Raw genomic sequence first — 17,629 nt, 5'->3', positions numbered from 1 at the left:
CCCCCCCCCCCCCCCCTTCCTTCCCCTAACCCAAGGTCCAGCCCTTGATGGTTTTCTTCTCTCTCTTATGATACATCCTTGTCCGTCCATGTGCTCTCTGTACAGAGTACGTTAGTGCCAACTACTCCGCTCTGCGATAACATCCGTAGAGATTCGTGCATGTATCGTACATGTATGAGAACATCGGTACGGTACATCCATCCCCCCCCCCCTTCCCGACCCAAGTGTCTGATGACCCATCTTCTCTGATCCACACCTGCTGGTCTCTCCACACTGGCACACCACAATGGCATCCTCCCCCCATGTCTTTCGACTCCGCACTCGTATCCAGCAGCTGTTTTTTTTTCAATGTTTTTTTTTAATATGTTTAATATTTTTTAATTTTTACCTCTGCAGTCTTTTTTCTTGTGTCAGACCATAAAGTAACTTGGTCACCTCTTCCCACCCCGGATCTTAGAAAAAGGGCTCCTCTTCTCTTCCCTTCCTTCCTGTCCCTTCCCTTCTTTCTCACCCCCTCCCCCCCTTCCAATATTCAGAGAACCTGTTCGACGCTTGAGAAGGAAGCGAGCTCGTCTGCTGATCTTCCTACACACCCAAGTGATACTTCGGCTTGCGTGTGCTGCTGCTATCACTACTACCCATCGACATCGACAACAACGACAACAGCAAGACATAGACGACCAGACAATGTCGTCCGACATTCCCATCGAAAAGGACACGGGAGCCAACGGCTCGTCCGACCAGAACAACCTGACCCGCCATGACTCTCCGCCCTACAACCCTCACCTCCACACCCACCCTGACCAGAGAGGATGGACCATGGCCCAGGGTGGCGCCCTCCAGCCCGGTGCCTTCAAGGCCTACGAGCACCGCAAGCTCGCCAACCCGGCTCCCCTCGGACTCTCCGCTTTCGCCCTGACCACCTTTGTCCTTTCGGCCGTCAACATGGAGGCTAGGGGCGTGAAGGAGCCCAACATTGTTGTCCCTCTTGCTTATGCCTATGGTGGATTGGTCCAGTTGCTTGCTGGCATGTGGTAAGTCTCACCTCGACACGCGCTCATTCGTCTTGTCATCTCCCCCCTCATTTCCAATGTCTCTTCCCCCCCCCCCCTCCCCCTTCCCTTTTTGGAGATTCTTACGTAATGGTACGAGCCTCGCGAAGTGGGGAGGAGTAGCAAGAGAAGGGAACCTTGCAAAGGGGGGGCAAAGGGGGGGAGGAGAAGAGAAAGACGAAAGAAGAGGAGAGGAGAGGAAAAAGCGAAGAAGAGGGGGAAAGTGTTGCAGGCATCATACTAACTNCAATGTCTCTTCCCCCCCCCCCCTCCCCCTTCCCTTTTTGGAGATTCTTACGTAATGGTACGAGCCTCGCGAAGTGGGGAGGAGTAGCAAGAGAACAGACGGAAGGGGGAACCTTGCAAAGGGGGGGAGGAGAAGAGAAAGACGAAAGAAGAGGAGAGGAGAGGAAAAAGCGAAGAAGAGGGGGAAAGTGTTGCAGGCATCATACTAACTCTTCCTAGGGAGATCCCTTGCGGCAACACCTTTGGCGCCACGGCCCTCGCCTCCTATGGCGGCTTCTGGATCGCCTACGCCATCCTGCTCACCCCTGCCTGGGGCATCACGGCAGCCGAAGGACCGTACGAGGGCGACGTCTACAACCCCATCGGCTTCTTCCTGACCGGCTGGTTCATCTTCACCACCTTGCTGCTCCTCTGCACCCTCCGCTCCACCGTCGCCTTCTTCCTCCTCTTCTTCACCCTCGACATCGCTTTTCTCTTGCTGGCCTGCGAGAACTACGCCAACGACGCGGGCAAGTTCGAGACCGGCACAGCTCTCAAGAAGGCTGGTGGCTTCTTTGGCTTCCTTGCCGCCTTCTTAGCCTGGTATAATGCTCTTGCCGGTATCCAGGACAGCAGGTACGTTTCTTTCCTCTCCTCTCGCTCCCTCCTCTCTCTTCATTCCACCACCTCTCTTGTGGTGTGGGAGATGCTCGTTTGGAGAAGAGGCCGATGCTGACGATACACAGCAACTCCTTCTACTCCGTCCCCGTCATCCACTTCCCCTGGTCTGACAAGGGCCGCGAACTTCGTCTTCAGCGCAACCGCAGCGCTGCTTGAGAACCTCTCTACCTTCCCGCGACGACGGAGCAGTGTAATGTACGAATGGATTTGACAATTGTCGAGGTTGATTGGACGAAGCAGGTTTCTTTGGTGTTTATATTTCTTTTGTACTCTTAATCTCGGACACGGGGGGGGTACTGTAATGGTTTTTTTTTTCGGGGTTAATATGCTTCATCCACTCTGTTTGATGGAGCCCGCAACGCCAGATATACCCCACTATTTTGTATTAAAAAAAGAGGGACATGTGAGCCACTTATTCACTCATCTTTCTTTGATGCGGTTTGGCATAGGACATGGCGATTGAGTGAGTACACGATCTGACGTATTGGTGTCATCATGCTGGTCGCTGGTGTAGACGAGTATGAGCATGCGAAGCTACGCTTGTCTGTCCGTCATGCAGCCTAATACTGGTGAACATAAGGCTCCGTTATACAGGTTACATGTCAGTACTACTCGTACTCCGCAGGTACGTGGTTCTTCGGCCCCCCTCCCCCAACCGTGACTGATGGTTGCAGATGCAATTTCCGTCGACGGGGTAAAACCTCCCGACAATAAAAAAAAAAATTTCGTCTCCCGGACTTTTTCTTCCCATCCACCGGCCAGCCTCTCAAGATGACATATTCTAGACAATTATCGATTCTACTTCTCTCTTTTCACTGACAGTTGATTCCTTCGGCCCCTAGGTGCATCGCACAGAGATCGTCGTGACCATCGTCCAACTCACAAGATCAGTGTTCAACCCACAACAACATACGGGGAGTTCGGGACAGATGCCAAGAAGAGAAGATTACCACACATCATGTAATACTCCGCACTAGTTGCCGAGACTCTCTGCCTAGAGGGGCTTGACGGCTCAAACAGTCATATACTCACTTGATGCAACCTTGAGGTAGACTCCGCTTATTCCCGGGATGACGAAGACGTTCGAGATAAGAACATGTATATCTAATCCTTCTTCTGTCCCCGTGAAGCAATATGCAAGACAGGCGGGAGTCACATGAAGAACCAAAAAAATTGTAGAAGAGGAAGAGAAGAGAAAAAAACAGGAAGAAAAAAGAGAGAAGCGAAATTCTTCATGGACCAGGTTGCAAGTTTGTTGGGGCACGACCCTTTCTTAAATTTTTTTTCTGACTAAAGCATCACCTTTTCCCCCGCTCTCCATCTTTCCCTCTCTTCCCTATCTCTATGTGTGCTCTTCTCTACCATCATTCGTCAGGGTCGAGGGAGGTTGAGAAAGGGCGTGGATTACACGGGAAACGCAAGGCCAAGGTCGGATATATTCTCTAACGACATCTCGCTGGCTCAATCCTCCTTTCTTTTAGCCAGATCTTTTTCCATCAGTCACCGCCACTCACACAGACCGCATTCATCTGGTGATTCGAGGAGAGGAGGGTTAGAAAGAGAAAGATAAGAGAGAGAGAGAGAGAGAGAGGCAGAAGTTCTGGCAAGCAAACGTCCAGTCAATTTGCGGGAAGCCATCATGGCAGTCAAGGATCGAGACCAGACGTCGGTGGCGGACGGACGGGACGAGGACCTCGAAGATGGGGGAGCCGCCGCCGACAAGACGGACGACGACACAGCCGCCGCCGCCGCTCCCCCTCGGCCCCCGCCCCCGCCCAACGGCGGCTACGGCTGGGTGTGCACGGCGTGCGTGGCCGTCATCAACGCGCACACGTGGGGGCTCAACTCTTCGTACGGCGTCTTCCTGGCTCACTACCTGGCGACGGACACGTATCCGGGCACGACGCCGCTGGAGTACGCGTTCGTGGGGTCCCTGAGCCTGGCGTGCGCGCTCCTGGTGTCGCCGCTGGCGACGCTGGGCGTGCGCGAGCTCGGCACGAAGCCGACCATGATGCTGGGCGTGGTGCTGGAGGCGGCGAGCCTGGTGCTGGCCAGCCTATCGCGGCGCATCTGGCACCTGTTCCTGACGCAGGGCATCCTGTTCGGCGTGGGCATGGGCTTCCTCTTCGTGCCGTCGGTGCCCGTGGTGCCGCAGTGGTTCACCACGCGGCGGTCGCTGGCCAGCGGCGTGGCGACGTCCGGGTCCGGCCTGGGCGGCCTGGTCTACTCGCTCGCGGCGGGGGCCATGATCGAGCGGCTCGGCCCGGCCTGGGCCCTCCGCATCCTGGGCATGCTGGCCCTGGCGGTCAACGCGGTGTGCGTCCTGCTCGTGCGCGACCGCAACAGGGTCATCAAGGCCTCCCAGCTGGCCTTCGACCTCGCCCTCCTCCGCAGGCCCGAGTACGTCCTCCTGTTGGCGTACGGGTGGTTCAGCATGCTCGCCTACGTCACCCTCATCTTCAGCCTGGCCAACTACGCCAACGAGATCGGCCTGGGCGCCGCGCAGGCCGCCACCGTCAGCGCCGTCTTCAACCTCGGCCAGGCCCTCGGCCGCCCGCTCATCGGCTACTTCAGCGACCGCACCGGCCGCATCGGCATGGCCGCCCTCACGACCCTCCTCGCCGCCGTCTCCGCCCTCGCCGTCTGGATCCCCGCCACCGCCTACGGCACCCTCGTCGCCTTCGCCCTCCTGGGCGGCGCCGTCGCCGGCACCTTCTGGGTCACCGTAGCCCCCGTCACCGCAGAGGTCGTCGGCCTGCGACACGTCGCCTCCGGCCTCAACGTCATGTGGCTCACCATCGTCCTGCCCTGCGTCTTTAGCGAGCCCATCGCGCTGCAGATCGTCGCCGGGACGGGCCGCTACCTCGGCACCCAGCTGTACGTCGCCATCTGCTTCGTCGCCGCCGCCGCCTGCACCGCCGTCCTGCGTGGGTGGAAGATTGGCGAGGCCGACGAGCTCTGCCGCCTCACCGGCCAGGAGCCCGACCAGATCGATCAGGAGAAGACGGCGTACGACGATGAGCTGGGTGCCAGGGCTCAGGCTGCTGGGAGGAAGAGGATGCTCCTGGACTGTCTGCGCCTCGACAAGGTGTGATCATCTCCGACCTCTCACCCTCCCTCCTGTTGAAACTTGGTGGTCAGCTTGGACACTCCACCGCCCAGAAAGAATGAAGTAAGATAAAAGCGTCTGACTCCTCCCACCCCCCCTACCTTTTCCCTTCTCTTTTTCTTTTCCATCTGTTTTGGATATCTGCCATTTACCCACAAAAGCGGTTTCGTTAGAATCTTTATTTTTTATTCTTTTGTACTACACATATCAGGTTGAAGAGGAAATATAAACCCCCGCCAATGGGAGAGTGACTACCGATGAGCGAGACTCAAGGTACGAAAAGCAATGAGGTATACGAGTATAGACGTGTGACACGATGATGTCTTCCAAAGTCTCACGTGTACATGTCCTGAATGGTAGCACGGAGACGAGTGACATGTGATAAGTCCCGATGCCCATGCAAACCCTGCCAACCCGAAGTCGGCAGCCGAGCTTCCGGAACGCGAGGTAATGCGGAAGCGGTACCGGCCATGTGCGGAGCCGTACATTGATGGATAATTAACCTTCCTTTCTCTCTCTCTCGCTACGGAGCCGCATCATGACATATTATTGTGGGGAATTCAGGAAGTCGAGAATGATAAGGAGGGTATGATGACAAAATCTCTGCCGACTGAGAACTGGGCCGCCCACTTTGGTCCTGAGCTCCCCCTTCGAATATCTAATAATATCTAATTGGTCGGAGAGTTTAGGGTAGTATTACATCATCATATGGAGATGTTTTTATTACAAAAGACTCTGGAACACACGTCAAAGGTCAATTTCCCCTTTTGGAAATTCACTTATACGTGTGTGTGTGTCTTGTACACGGAGCGTATGAAGTGCATATGCGTATGGTTTGCATACCGCAAGCTTCCACTAGCCATCCATGGTCCAAAGCCTTCGTCCTGATATGTCACTGACGGAACGCCTTGTATGATCTGGGGGGAGGGGGATCATACCACCACTGCTCTTCAAAGGAAGTGAAGAAGCACAAGATGAAGTATGAAAAGGAAGCCTACGTTCCACTCTGGCAGATTTCCAGATCTGTTCGACAGCCCATTCGAACCAGCAAATACATCGTGAAGATTATCAAGCAAACAAGCCCTCGAAATCATGAAGTCAGCATTCTACGATAAGTCTCTGAGCGTCGAGATCCGCGACGTGCCCGTGCCCACCCCCGGCGCCGGCGAGGTCTTGATCCGCACCGTCGTCGCCGGCACCAACCCCAAGGATTGGAAGCAGCCCATGCACTGGACCCCCGAGGTGGGACCTTTCAACCACGGCGATGACGTTGCCGGCTCCATCGACTCTGTCGGCCCCGGTGTCGCCAACTTCAGGCCGGGGGATCGTGTCGCCGCCTTCCACGAGATGAACGCCCCTCACGGCAGCTTTGCCGAGTTCTCCATCGCCGGCGCCAAGTCGACCTTCCATATCCCGGAGCACCTCAGCTTCGAAGGTACGTCAAACCCTGCCTTCCCCCCGCCTTTCGCCTTTCTCCCTTCTCCTCTATTGCATCCATCACATTAGAGGAAAGGGGGGTGATTTCCGGGGGGGGTTTTTCTTTCTCTTTCCCTTTCTTCTTCTTCTCTTCTCTAGAAATCCCGAGTAGCTGATGTAGGCCGCTCCCTGAAGAGGCCGCCACCATACCTCTAGCCTCCATGACGGCTGCTCTCGGCATGTATCAGGAGCTGGGCCTTCCCCTCCCCTGGAAACCTGCCACGAGCCGACTACCTCTCATAGTGTACGGCGGCGCCAGCGCGGTCGGGGCCTTCGTCGTCAAGCTCGCCGTCCTGTCCAACGTGCACCCCATCGTCGCCGTGGCCGGTAACGGCGCTTCCTTTGTCGAGACCCTGATCGACAGGTCAAAGGGAGACACCATCGTCGACTACCGCACCGGCAACCGCCGCGTCGTCCAGAGCCTGCGCGGCGCCGCCGGGGGCGACGTCAGGCTCGCATTCGACGCCGTCTCCGGACAGGACAGCATCGCCAACCTCGACAAGGCCCTGGCGAGCGGTGGACGGATCGTCACCGTCCTCACTCCCGACATGGTCGTCGGCGGTCGAGAGGACTCGGGCCACGCCGAGATCCTCTTCACCCTCGTCAAGTCAGTCTACACCGACATCCCTGCCGAGGCTAAGGCTTCCGGTGCCGTGATGGGCGACAGGGAATTCGGCGCCGTCTTCTTCCCCTTCCTGGGTCTCGGCTTGGCCGAGGGCTGGTTCGGCGGTCATCCCTACCGGGCCGTCGAGAACGGGCTGGATGGCCTGGAGGAGGCCTTGGCCCTGCTCCAGGCAGGCGGACTGTCTGCCGAGAAGGCTGTGCTGCGCATCGAGGAGACCAGGGGGGTCAAGCCCAGGTCCTAGAGAGAGGAGATAACGTCCGTTACATATCACCATAGCTGGGTCGACTGTACTGGAAGAGAATGGAATATACGCTCACTTGATCTAAATCCTGAGTACCAGACACCATCTGGTAACTAGGCGTCCACACAGGCCCTCGGATTGACCCCATATTCACTACGTAGCTTATAGACAGTTTCTCCGTCTTCCCTCGGATAATGACAAGGATTATATATCACCCTAGCTAGCTATAGGCCTATCTATATATGCATTGCACATGCGCTGCGTAAGGTAGTCCACCGGCGGAGTCGGACGCACATGGAGCTGGTGCGGTCACATACGGCTGGCCGTTTCTGACCGAGGTCCGAGGAGAGGTGGAGTTCAAAAGTATCACGCACATGGTACGATGGGCTCGAAGAAACCCCAGGTACGGAGCACACAGCATCATCGATGCTGTATTCGTGCTTCCTCCGCCCATATACCACCAGAACTGGTGAAATACGGGGTCCGGTCAAGCTCAATTTCCTGCCCCGCTAACTCACAGTCTGCGGAGGAGAAAAGGGGAGGGCGTGTTGATGAGAGGTCGGACTTTGAACGAAACTTCTGGCGGGACCGTCTGAGAGGCCGGTTGAGGTGTCTGTTCTAGATATGGATGGGATCCTAAGCCGAGATCGTCTGGAATACCATATCAGGTATCTATCAAGTGAAGGACGATGCGCCACGTAGGCATCGGTGATCAGTCGCCTTCCTCTTCCCAGCATTCCAATTCCAGCTCCAAAGTTAAAGGCCATGGAAGATGTAGATGGGTGGTGGTATAATCTTCTAACCTAGGATTACGCCGAAGCTTGCAGTACAGAGAGAGCATGGCAATAGGTTCTTATCCATTCCCTTCACCAATCTAAGCTGAACATGTTGAGCTGAGCTGCTAGATTCTGCAACGGGAGGAGCTCCTTCTCATCCTTACATGGAGGACGCAGGAGGTAGGGTAAGACTCACGGATGGATGACGCACACAGCTCGGGCACGGAGAAGGCCACTTCCATGACGGAAACGGGACGGAGAGGAGTCTGGGACTTCAGCGTCGAGAAACTGCAACAGCCGATCTAGGAATAGGGATCGTCAGGCCTCAGAGGATGACGACAAGGTCGATCGGAGACGGGCAACGGCGACATCGAGCGCACAGAGTACCTCGAACGCAGCAGGATAGCCGCCTTCAAGTGCCGCCAGAAGAAGAAGGCCTGGTTGTGCGGCCTCGGGGCACAGAAGGATGAACCTAATGGCCGTGCATTCAAAATCTCCAGAGCGATCGTGCTGCCCTCGTCGACGAGATCAGCCGGCTCGAGACGGACCTCCTGAACCATGCCGGCCGCGGTGACCCCACCATGGAACGACGGCCAGATCAACACAGAGGTCAAGTGCTTCGTCACCAAGCAGTGGGGGCACCGGGGACGAAGAAGATGGTGGTGGTACCGGCACTGACAACGTCGGTCACGACAACTACCTTGCTCCGTCTGCAGGTGGCTTATTCGATCGTAACTAGAGCCAGGCTAATATACTTCAATTCCCTCCATGTCTCTCCCTCCCCACCCCCACCCTCCTGTTCAGGAAAAGAACATGACGACACTCACTCTCATATGATTCAACCAAGAGAATCCTATATACGTACACATAGCTCTCTCGCTAACAATGCCTCTCGGCCGAACCTTTAGTCTGACGCTCTCCCACCCTCGCGGATGTTTTATTCCTCATGCCGCCGATCATCAACCGTAAAGATAGACAGGTTGATGGACGTTGGCTACGACGGCATGCCCGACGATATGTCTCAATGATCCGTCCATCTACAGAGCCAAAGCAAAGATACGGAAGCCAACGAACAAGGAAAGATCAAAAAAAAAAAAGGACACGAAAGTTCGTCTGGAGGCAAACACACAAATACCGGCATGGGCTACATTGTGTAGGAGATTCTACATCTTCAATCAGGCCAGCCAGCCGTAGGTACATGGAAAGTTGTCAAGATGAAAGAGGCATCGCCCTCGATGAGCCATCTGCTTCTGTCTCATGTCCTCATGTCCCTCTGTACCGCCGCTACAGATCGCAGATCAGCACTGCAGGCAATATCTCGGGTCCCAGGCCATAACCCTAAAGCATCTCAAGGTTCACGGCAGCATTCCCCAGAGCTTTCTCGAGCTATCAAGGCCGAAGTATCTCATCAGAGAAGAATCCGTTCCGGCTTGCCGTCTCGGCTCCTCCCTCGTCTATGGGACGCGGGCAAATGTGGACCCGGCAATGTCAACTTGATCTCCCGAACCGATAGGAGTAGGGATCGGCCCCGTGAGTTGAGCTGAGCAACAGATCATCATGTGGGCCCTCGGCTGCGTCGTGTGTGGATCGGGAGATGGCGCAAGGTTACATATATGCAGTGTGTATATGTATGCTAGCAGTTGAACTCTGGTTCCCTGTTTTCAAATTCGAAATCCCTGTCTTAAGCCTTGTCTTATCGTGAGAGTGATGGAAGCGAGAAAACTGGAGGAGAGAAAAAGAGATTAAGATTTGAATGTGTGTGTGTGGGGGGGGAGAAGGGGTGGGATCATCAGATAGACCCCGGCTCTTGATATTTGGTGAGCTACTGGTGATGCCGGACGGGGACCCCGGATGTGTTTAATGTGTCAACAATCGACATCCATGCTCGCCTATCTGTCCTCGATCCTTTCAGGATGGACTACGTCAACAAATTCAGTCCGTCGAGACGCCACCAGACGGTTGCGGAATATGTATGAAAGTTTTTTTCCAGATCCGCTGGAGACTATGAACACTGGCCGAGATCGCACTGAAGCTCTTAGTCTTCAATCTTGGCTATATCGACATCGTGTCCGGTATATATAAGGTCTTGCCTGATCTGGGAATCAGGGGGTTGGCAAGCTCGTCTTTTCTCCTCATCTCATCAGCGTCCCAAGGATACCGACGATTGGAGAGTGAAAGATTCTACTCTGTCCAATTTCACTTCGTGCGCCTGCCAACCCTCTACCCTTGACGATACCTATCAATCTTCGACAATGCACATGCGCTCCCTGACAGTCATGGTCCTCGCGGCCCAGGTCAGGAACTCTGCTGCCCAGGAAGCGGGTTTCCGTCAGGTTCCAGTCGGCGAGGCCGTCGGCCAAAACCTCGTGGTTACGCCTGCCCTGATCACCAGCTCGACCAACATTCCGTTCTTTGCCGCTGGAGTCTGCGCGACTCATATCAGCTGCGAGAACCTGGGTATCGGTAAGAAGAGAACCCGCACTGGCCGGCCCCTTTCTACCGAGATTGCAATGCACAGCTATACACACTAGGCGGTGCTGACTTTGGCCTGGATGGCTTCTGCAGCCACGGTAACCACAGTGACCGAGTCTGTGCCTGGGCTCATCCCTATCGCGACGCCCCTGACCATCACCCCGACATGCGTCAAGCCGGGCTACACCCACACCGTCATCGTAAGTCCAAGCCTGAGTGCTCCAAAGTTCAGCCGCCTGTATGCACATCCCGGACCGGTGCCTTGCTGATATCGCACCGTCCCTAGATTGTCCCCACCGGCACCCATGTGACGAGGGAGACGCACACGATCACCATGCTTCCCGGAGAGACCTACTTCCCCGACGCCTCCAACACCGAGATCAACGGCCCTGTCATCGAGGTGGTCTATCCTGGGGGGCCTGACCCCACTAAGACGCACACCAAGACCAGTACCCTCACCAGCGGCCACAGTCCGAGCGAAATCACCGTCATCAACGAGCCTCCCTTGGTCGGCGTGGATCCCACCGGTAGGACGGATTCGGACCCTCGATCGCCTGCCTGACCCCAACGTCTGGGACAGAAGTGCTGACAGAGACACGGACGTGCATGCAGTTACCATTATTCCGACCGTCACCTCTGGTATCGAGGTCACCGTCTGCCCGCCGGAGAAGATTGTCACCGTCACGTCGCAGCCCATCCCGGGCCCGACGGTCACGACGACTGCCGCCGGCGGAACCGTGGTCGAGAAGCCAGCTTCCAAGTTCCCATGCAGCAAGGACGATGACAAGCCTTGCCGGGGAGCTCAGGTCCAGGGATGGACCGTTTTCAAGACGTAGGTTCCAACGGCTCATCCTCGGTCCTCACCGTGATGCATGTCGAGAGCAGGAGAGGAGAAGGAGAAGAAGAAGGAGGTGATCACCTGCTCTCATCGATTACATCTCTCAGCTGACGCAAATGGACCAGGCTCTTTGATGCCAAGCACAAGTACGATGGCAACACCTACCCCGGGCCGTGGACTCGAACCCTCGACCTCGACGAGGACACCATCCTCACCGTAACCGACAGCTGGTACCAGGCTGAACATTGGACCGTGTCCCTCGACGGCCAGGTCATCGGCGAGACGCACGAGGACGGGTTCCAGAACGAGAAGCTGTCGTGCACCACCGACGGCGACTCCTGCATCGCCAAGGGCTTCTCGCACGGAAGCTTCATGCTGCCCAAGGGCAAGCACACACTGTCGATCGAGTGGACCGACGGACCGCTCAAGTTCAACAACGGCTACAGCTGGTGGACGCACGGATATGGCGTCTACCGCCTCGACAAGCCCTGCAGATGCGGCAACAGCGAGCTCTAGACGAACCAAGAAATGTCCGGAGTGATAAGCGGCAGGTGGCGCCGCTGTCAAAGCTGTCGGCGGAATCTCCGTGGCGGTCTTCTCTGTGCCGTTCTCGCCAAAGGGGCAGAGCCATTATTCGGGTGAGTATCGAGACGTGGACATAGGCAACCGCGCTGGACGTCAACTTCATCCGTGCTCGATACAGCATGCAACATATCAGACATGACGTCGAATCTACGGTAGGGGAGGCAATGGGTCCGGTTTTCTGTGCTTTGGTGGATGGCTATCGCCAGGTCTATAATCAATACGACGAGTGTTTGTTGTTTACCTCCTCTATAGCTTAGGTAAGCGGGACTCGAGTATGATAACGTCAGATCCGTCCCTTCTAGCATAGAAATACAAGATCAACACATCAGCACATCAGCACATCAACCGGCATACCACAAGACATACCAAAAAGAGACGAACACCCCTCCTTTTGTGTGACAGTCTTGCTTATGCTGGTTTAATATTATCTGCGACGTCGGACTCGATAGTTTTATTGTCGAGCTCGGCTTACCTAATATACGCACAGTTTTCTATGACATCAGGTCAAGTAAAATACGGGGATGTAGGGTCAGTTTTGGTGTCGGGGGGGTAGGGCCAAGTTTGTCAGAGCACCCCCATCCAGGGCCGTCCTACGGCGCACATGCCAACCGACTTCTGATAAAAATGGGGCGTGTCGCGAGTATCATTACTGCTAGCCCCACAACCCCCACAACCAAAGGAGAAGGAGGGGTAAAACCGCTTCGCCGCTGCTCCCCGCAGAATTTACGTGCATGAACCAACGATGTTCTACTCCCGCGAGACAACCAAACAATGCTGTCCTGCCATGCCGATCCCGGTACGTTATCTCCTCCCCCCCTCCCCCCCAATCTGTGCGTTTCTGCTGAGAGTCGTACAACGTACATTTCTCTCCATGACTAATTACTAATACTCCAACCATTATCGGATGGGCCGACGAGATATTTGGCCATCTCATGGACTGTTGCCGTGATCAAGTCATCCGCAAAACCTTCGGATACGAGAAAGATATCACGGTCTTTGCAGATCTCTTCAACACTGCAGACATTGCTTCCGGGCCTCTCGCTCCTATTACTCAGATTCGACTCGAAGGCAGGTCCCTGAAAGAAGCATGGGCGGCCAACGCGGACATCCAGAACATAATATGTCGCTTTGAATCCACCTCAGCGCTGAGTTCGTGGACACCGTCCACCCCCGGTGGGGCCCCAGTTTTTCGAGGAATCGGATACCATCTACGGGGGGGGGGGGGGGGTCAAGGAGCGGCAACGGTCGAGGATGAGATTAGCTCAATACCTGCCAAGCTCACCCGGCGAGGTGGAGTAACATCCCAGCTATTCCCGGCGGGCCCATTTCGTGGAATATATTCTTCCTTCTCCGCCCTTAGGGCCTTTCTCTGGGCCGTCTACCAAAACGAAGTCGTCCAAGACCCGCCATTTCTGGGCTACGCTTCGACACTGGCCCAAGAGTTTCAGCTGCGGGGCGCAACATTCCGTGGTATTCTCTTGTTCCGCTTCAGTTCCAATCAACCGGCTCCCCCTGGTTTGACCTCGTTCTCGATCCCAACAGGATCGGAAGATGATTGGAAGGATATCTGCAGCGCCTGGAAAACCCAAAGGCCGGACTTCTGGAGACAGGCTGTATCGCATATCCATCGCCAGACCACCCATGATTTTCCTGACGTGATCCATAGAAGGGAGATACCCAGCCTGCAAAGGCAGTTGGCTCCGTGGCGTCGTCAACGGGCACTTCTCTGGCAGGGTGCATTTATGTCAGAGCGAGCGGAGGCCCATCTGAACCAGAATCTCGTTGGAGCCTACGCCATTTCCTTTGACCAGCTTTCCAGTGGCCAGCTTCCCAGCGGCCCTTCTGCCAAGGGAGGGAAGCAGAAGGGAGGTATTCTGAGCCGAATGATGAGCAGATTTTTCAACAAGCAGAAGAGAGGTACTCTCAGGCGAATGATGAGAAAATTCTTCAACAAAAAGGACAACTCGCCAGCTGGAATGAGAGGCGGATATCAAACAGTAGGTTAGAGCTTGACAGGACCCCGCGTGTTCCACCAGCTATAGTCGCATGTGCTGATGGACAGACCCTATCACCGTTATCTATATATCTTCACACCCCGTGTCTCCGTAGGATGCTTGGTGAGACGGGTACCGGTGTGGGCTCGAGTCGGGTCGGAATAACCCTTGTACCGGTAGCACATTAGATGATTCATTCATAGCCCACCCACCCAATGCGCTAAAATATTGTTACGGGTTAATATCTCAAGCAGGCCCTGTCGATGTATGAATCTCGAAAAGAGCTCTAGGCATCGGGTGAGGCTTGCAGAGGACCGTAACAGACCGGTTCTCTCTAGATATCTAGAGAGTAGATATGGGGGACTGTTGTTCTCGCTTACATTCGCTTGAAGAGGGGGGGCCTGTCCGCTGAGAGACTTGTGATCTTTTCCGCAGAAACCTGTACAAGAGCGTCGGTCTGGTCATTTGCGCAAATCGGATCTTTTAGCTGAGAGATATCGTTTCGACATGACATGGCCAGCCCTGTTGTACTGCTAGCCACATACCGACGCAGTTGGGTGAATTGAAGACTGCCGGGTGAAATTGTGAATGTCGCTCTGTAGTATGTACGGGGGAGTATGGTCATAGATTGACGGAGTCATCATTTATTCTCAATACGGCGTACAGATTAATAACACTGCTACTGGCGGCATCACATACACGTGAGTTGGCGTCGGACGCGTGTGCGTAAGCGCAGCCCCGCAAAAGCCCGTCGCGACAGGTATTACCATCAGTTAATGATACCGGTAGGCTTCTAACCGCCGCACCTGTTCGTCAAGACTGCTAAGGCGTCACCACCCCCAATCATCGGGTCATGGCACCGTCTCTCATCCTGGCCTCAACTGCATTCCAAGAGGAGTATCGGCAATGTGGTTTCTAGAGAGTCCGGACGGGTCCTTTGGAGGTGAGTTGATTGACAGGGAAGAGCTTGTCGCGTCATGATCTGGCCTGATTTGACATTTGCCACCTCCCCCAGGCCGGCGTCTATGGCTACGGCCGGGCAAGACATATCTTTTTGGGCGCACGACGGCAGAGCGTACGTATTGGAACAACCCAAGATATCGGACAGCTTGTGGAAGAGCTACGCTGACTCATGGTCCCCGTGACCCGAATACTAGCCGGCCAGCTTGCCATCTCCCACAACACCATCTCCCGCAAACACCTGACCATCACGATCGACCCGGTCGAGCAAGGGCACGCGCACAGTCCGTCCAGCCGCCCGAGGCTGACGATCGAGGACCTGGCGACGAAGATAGGGACCTTTGTCGACGGAGTCAAGATCAGGGGCGAGAAACATGTCGTCAAAGGTGCCGAGGCCGAGCTTGTCATGGCCAAGTGCCCGACCAGATTTAGGTGGCGCCAACCCCTGGACCCGTTACGTTTCCCCACGTTCTGCTTCCCGCTCTGCTGACTTGTCGCGGTGATGCAGGTTGACATGGCGTCCCGTGGTCTTCACCTTCTCCTTCACGAGCAGGGAGCTGCAGTCGCGACCCTTCACGACGCTGCAGGAGCGGTTCGAGCAGCTGGACATCAAGCTCCTGACCGAGTACCACTCCAAGTGGACCACGCACGTCGTGTCCAAGAAGCGCAACACGGCGAAGGGGCTGCAGGCCCTGATCAACGGGAAGCACATCGTCACCGAATCCTTTCTCGACGCCGTGGTCCAGGCCGCCGCCCCGCTGGACAGCGACGGCAACGGCGTGCCCACCAGCCTGCTCGAGCAGGACTTTCAGCGCCACTGGCCAGATGAGATGGAACACCTGCCCCCGCCCGGGGGAGAGCCAGTGCAGCATCCCGATACCACGTACGCGCCCGACTCGGGGCGCAGGAACGTCTTCGAGGGCTACACCTTCATCTTCTACGATCAGAGCCAGTTCAATAACCTGCTTGGACCAATCACCGACGGCGGCGCAAAGGCTCATCTCAAGTCCGTCGTGCCGGAGGAGACGGAAGTCGACGACTTTGTCCGTGCTGTCAAGAGTCTAGCTGGGGAGAAGGGCCTCGGGTCGTTTGAGGACGGCGGCGAGGGTAAAGGGGTGGTACTGGTCAGGTATGTGCCGGCCAAGGGTGCCCAGGTGGCATGGTACACGGATTTCTTCCGGGCCGTCTCGCTACGCCTGGACCACCGGCCCATCGAGCAGAGCGAGTTTCTCGAGGCCATCCTCACAAAGGATGCGGGGATTCTACGTCGGCCGCTGGAGGTAGAATCGTCCGAGCCCAACGCGCAATCTGGCAGCGTGCCGCAGCAGGCGCCTTCTACCACCGCTCGGGAAACGTCTCAGCCACGGAGACCACCTGCGGGTCGCAGAGCAGCCAGGAAGCGGTTTGCCGGGTTCGACAACGACTCCGAGGTGGAGATGGAAGATGTTCCGTCGGCATCGGCGCCGCCGCCGGAACCGGAGACCAGCAATGACGTGGCAGATGAAGGTGGCCTGTTTGTATCGCAGGAACCGCCGCAAGAGGCATATGCCACAGAAGAGCCTGATGACGGCCGGAGAAGGAAACGCCAAGCGTCCACTCATGGCCGAGACGACCTCATGGATGGCATGGCCCCGGCGGCCGCACGGTTCAAGCGGCAGCGGATGGAACAAGGCCAAGCATTCGCCTCTCCCTCCCCGGAACCGCAACCGGAACCGGAGGAGGCTGGGGCAGAGCAGCAGCCCAAGAAGAAGAAGACCAAGGAGGAAGTCGACATCATGGCGGCTGTAGCGCAGAACAGACAGCAGGAAGAGGAGCGGGCTCGCAGGGAGAAGGAGGACCTCGCCAACCTCCCCGACGACGTGGACCTTTCCGAGATCCGCCGTCTCAACATTGTCGAGGAGGTGGAGGTCCGTCGGCCAGCGGGCGCGACGCGAACGCGCGAGCAGGACATTGCCGACGGTCGGTGGGACCCGCGGTGGAACGGCATGAAGAACTTCAAAAGATTCCGGCGCAGAGGCGAGGTCGCGGGCAGGCAGCCAGCACGGGTCATTGTCGAGCTGACAGAGGTCAAGGCTAAGGAGTTCGGCGTAGGAGACGACTACTGGCTCGAGGACGAACCGTCTACCGTCGTCACCGGGGGTAGCGGCAGCAACAGCAACAGCAACAGCAACAGCAACAACAACCGGAGGGGTCAGACCACGTCGCAAACGTCTGCTGCTGCTGCTGCTGCTGCTGCTGGTCCAGCAGCAGCACGACGTCCAACGAGGGGGGTCGTGGTCGCCTCGGATAGTGATGATGACGATGACGACGACGACGACGACGGCGACGGCGAACCAGATCCTGCGCCTCAGCCTGCTGCTCGACCACCACAGACACGGCAGACGCAGCAGTCGAATCAGGGGAGTGGCGGTAAACGCTCGGCAACGGGGTCGACGGAGCAGCAGCAGGGTCCCCCGGCCAAGAGACAACGACCGGCGCCTCGGAAGGTGATTGAGGTGGCGGATAGTGATGACAGCGATGACGAATTCAAGTTTAGGTTTGGCAAGAGGCGGTGAAATGGTCTAATAGAAGGGTATCATTTCTTCTCCTCCTCCT

The 17,629-nt window shown here is 56.3% G+C and overlaps 5 protein-coding genes across 5 annotated transcripts; all 5 read left to right on the top strand.

Annotated features, from left to right (window-relative positions):
• Positions 1-687: 687 nt before the first annotated feature.
• Positions 688-2,114, top strand: GMORB2_3779 (uncharacterized protein; the record flags this gene model as incomplete). The annotated part of the gene is made up of 3 exons (XM_035465755.1): positions 688-1,034; positions 1,518-1,913; positions 2,024-2,114. 3 exons carry the CDS (start codon positions 688-690, stop codon positions 2,112-2,114), a joined length of 834 nt encoding a protein of 277 aa, XP_035323592.1.
• Positions 2,115-3,597: 1,483 nt separating this feature from the next.
• Positions 3,598-5,052, top strand: GMORB2_3778 (putative arabinose efflux permease, MFS family; the record flags this gene model as incomplete). Its single annotated transcript, XM_035465754.1, has 1 exon — positions 3,598-5,052. One exon carries the CDS (start codon positions 3,598-3,600, stop codon positions 5,050-5,052), a length of 1,455 nt encoding a protein of 484 aa, XP_035323591.1.
• Positions 5,053-6,159: 1,107 nt separating this feature from the next.
• Positions 6,160-7,409, top strand: GMORB2_3777 (to quinone oxidoreductase; the record flags this gene model as incomplete). The annotated part of the gene is made up of 2 exons (XM_035465753.1): positions 6,160-6,502; positions 6,700-7,409. 2 exons carry the CDS (start codon positions 6,160-6,162, stop codon positions 7,407-7,409), a joined length of 1,053 nt encoding a protein of 350 aa, XP_035323590.1.
• Positions 7,410-10,437: 3,028 nt separating this feature from the next.
• GMORB2_3776 (uncharacterized protein) lies at positions 10,438-12,011 on the top strand (the record flags this gene model as incomplete). The annotated part of the gene is made up of 5 exons (XM_035465752.1): positions 10,438-10,648; positions 10,751-10,857; positions 10,944-11,184; positions 11,270-11,489; positions 11,621-12,011. The coding sequence occupies 5 exons, from the start codon at positions 10,438-10,440 to the stop codon at positions 12,009-12,011; spliced, it is 1,170 nt and encodes a 389-aa protein (XP_035323589.1).
• A 2,969-nt stretch (positions 12,012-14,980) lies between these two features.
• On the top strand, positions 14,981-17,589 carry GMORB2_3775 (FHA protein; the record flags this gene model as incomplete). Its single annotated transcript, XM_035465751.1, has 4 exons — positions 14,981-15,017; positions 15,090-15,149; positions 15,232-15,466; positions 15,543-17,589. 4 exons carry the CDS (start codon positions 14,981-14,983, stop codon positions 17,587-17,589), a joined length of 2,379 nt encoding a protein of 792 aa, XP_035323588.1.
• Between the last annotated feature and the right edge of the window lie 40 nt (positions 17,590-17,629).

This window comes from Geosmithia morbida (assembly GCF_012550715.1).
Source record: "Geosmithia morbida isolate 1262 chromosome Unknown scaffold_2, whole genome shotgun sequence".
Taxonomy (NCBI): Eukaryota; Fungi; Ascomycota; class Sordariomycetes; order Hypocreales; family Bionectriaceae; genus Geosmithia; species Geosmithia morbida.
This window is presented reverse-complemented; position numbering and strand designations above follow the sequence as displayed.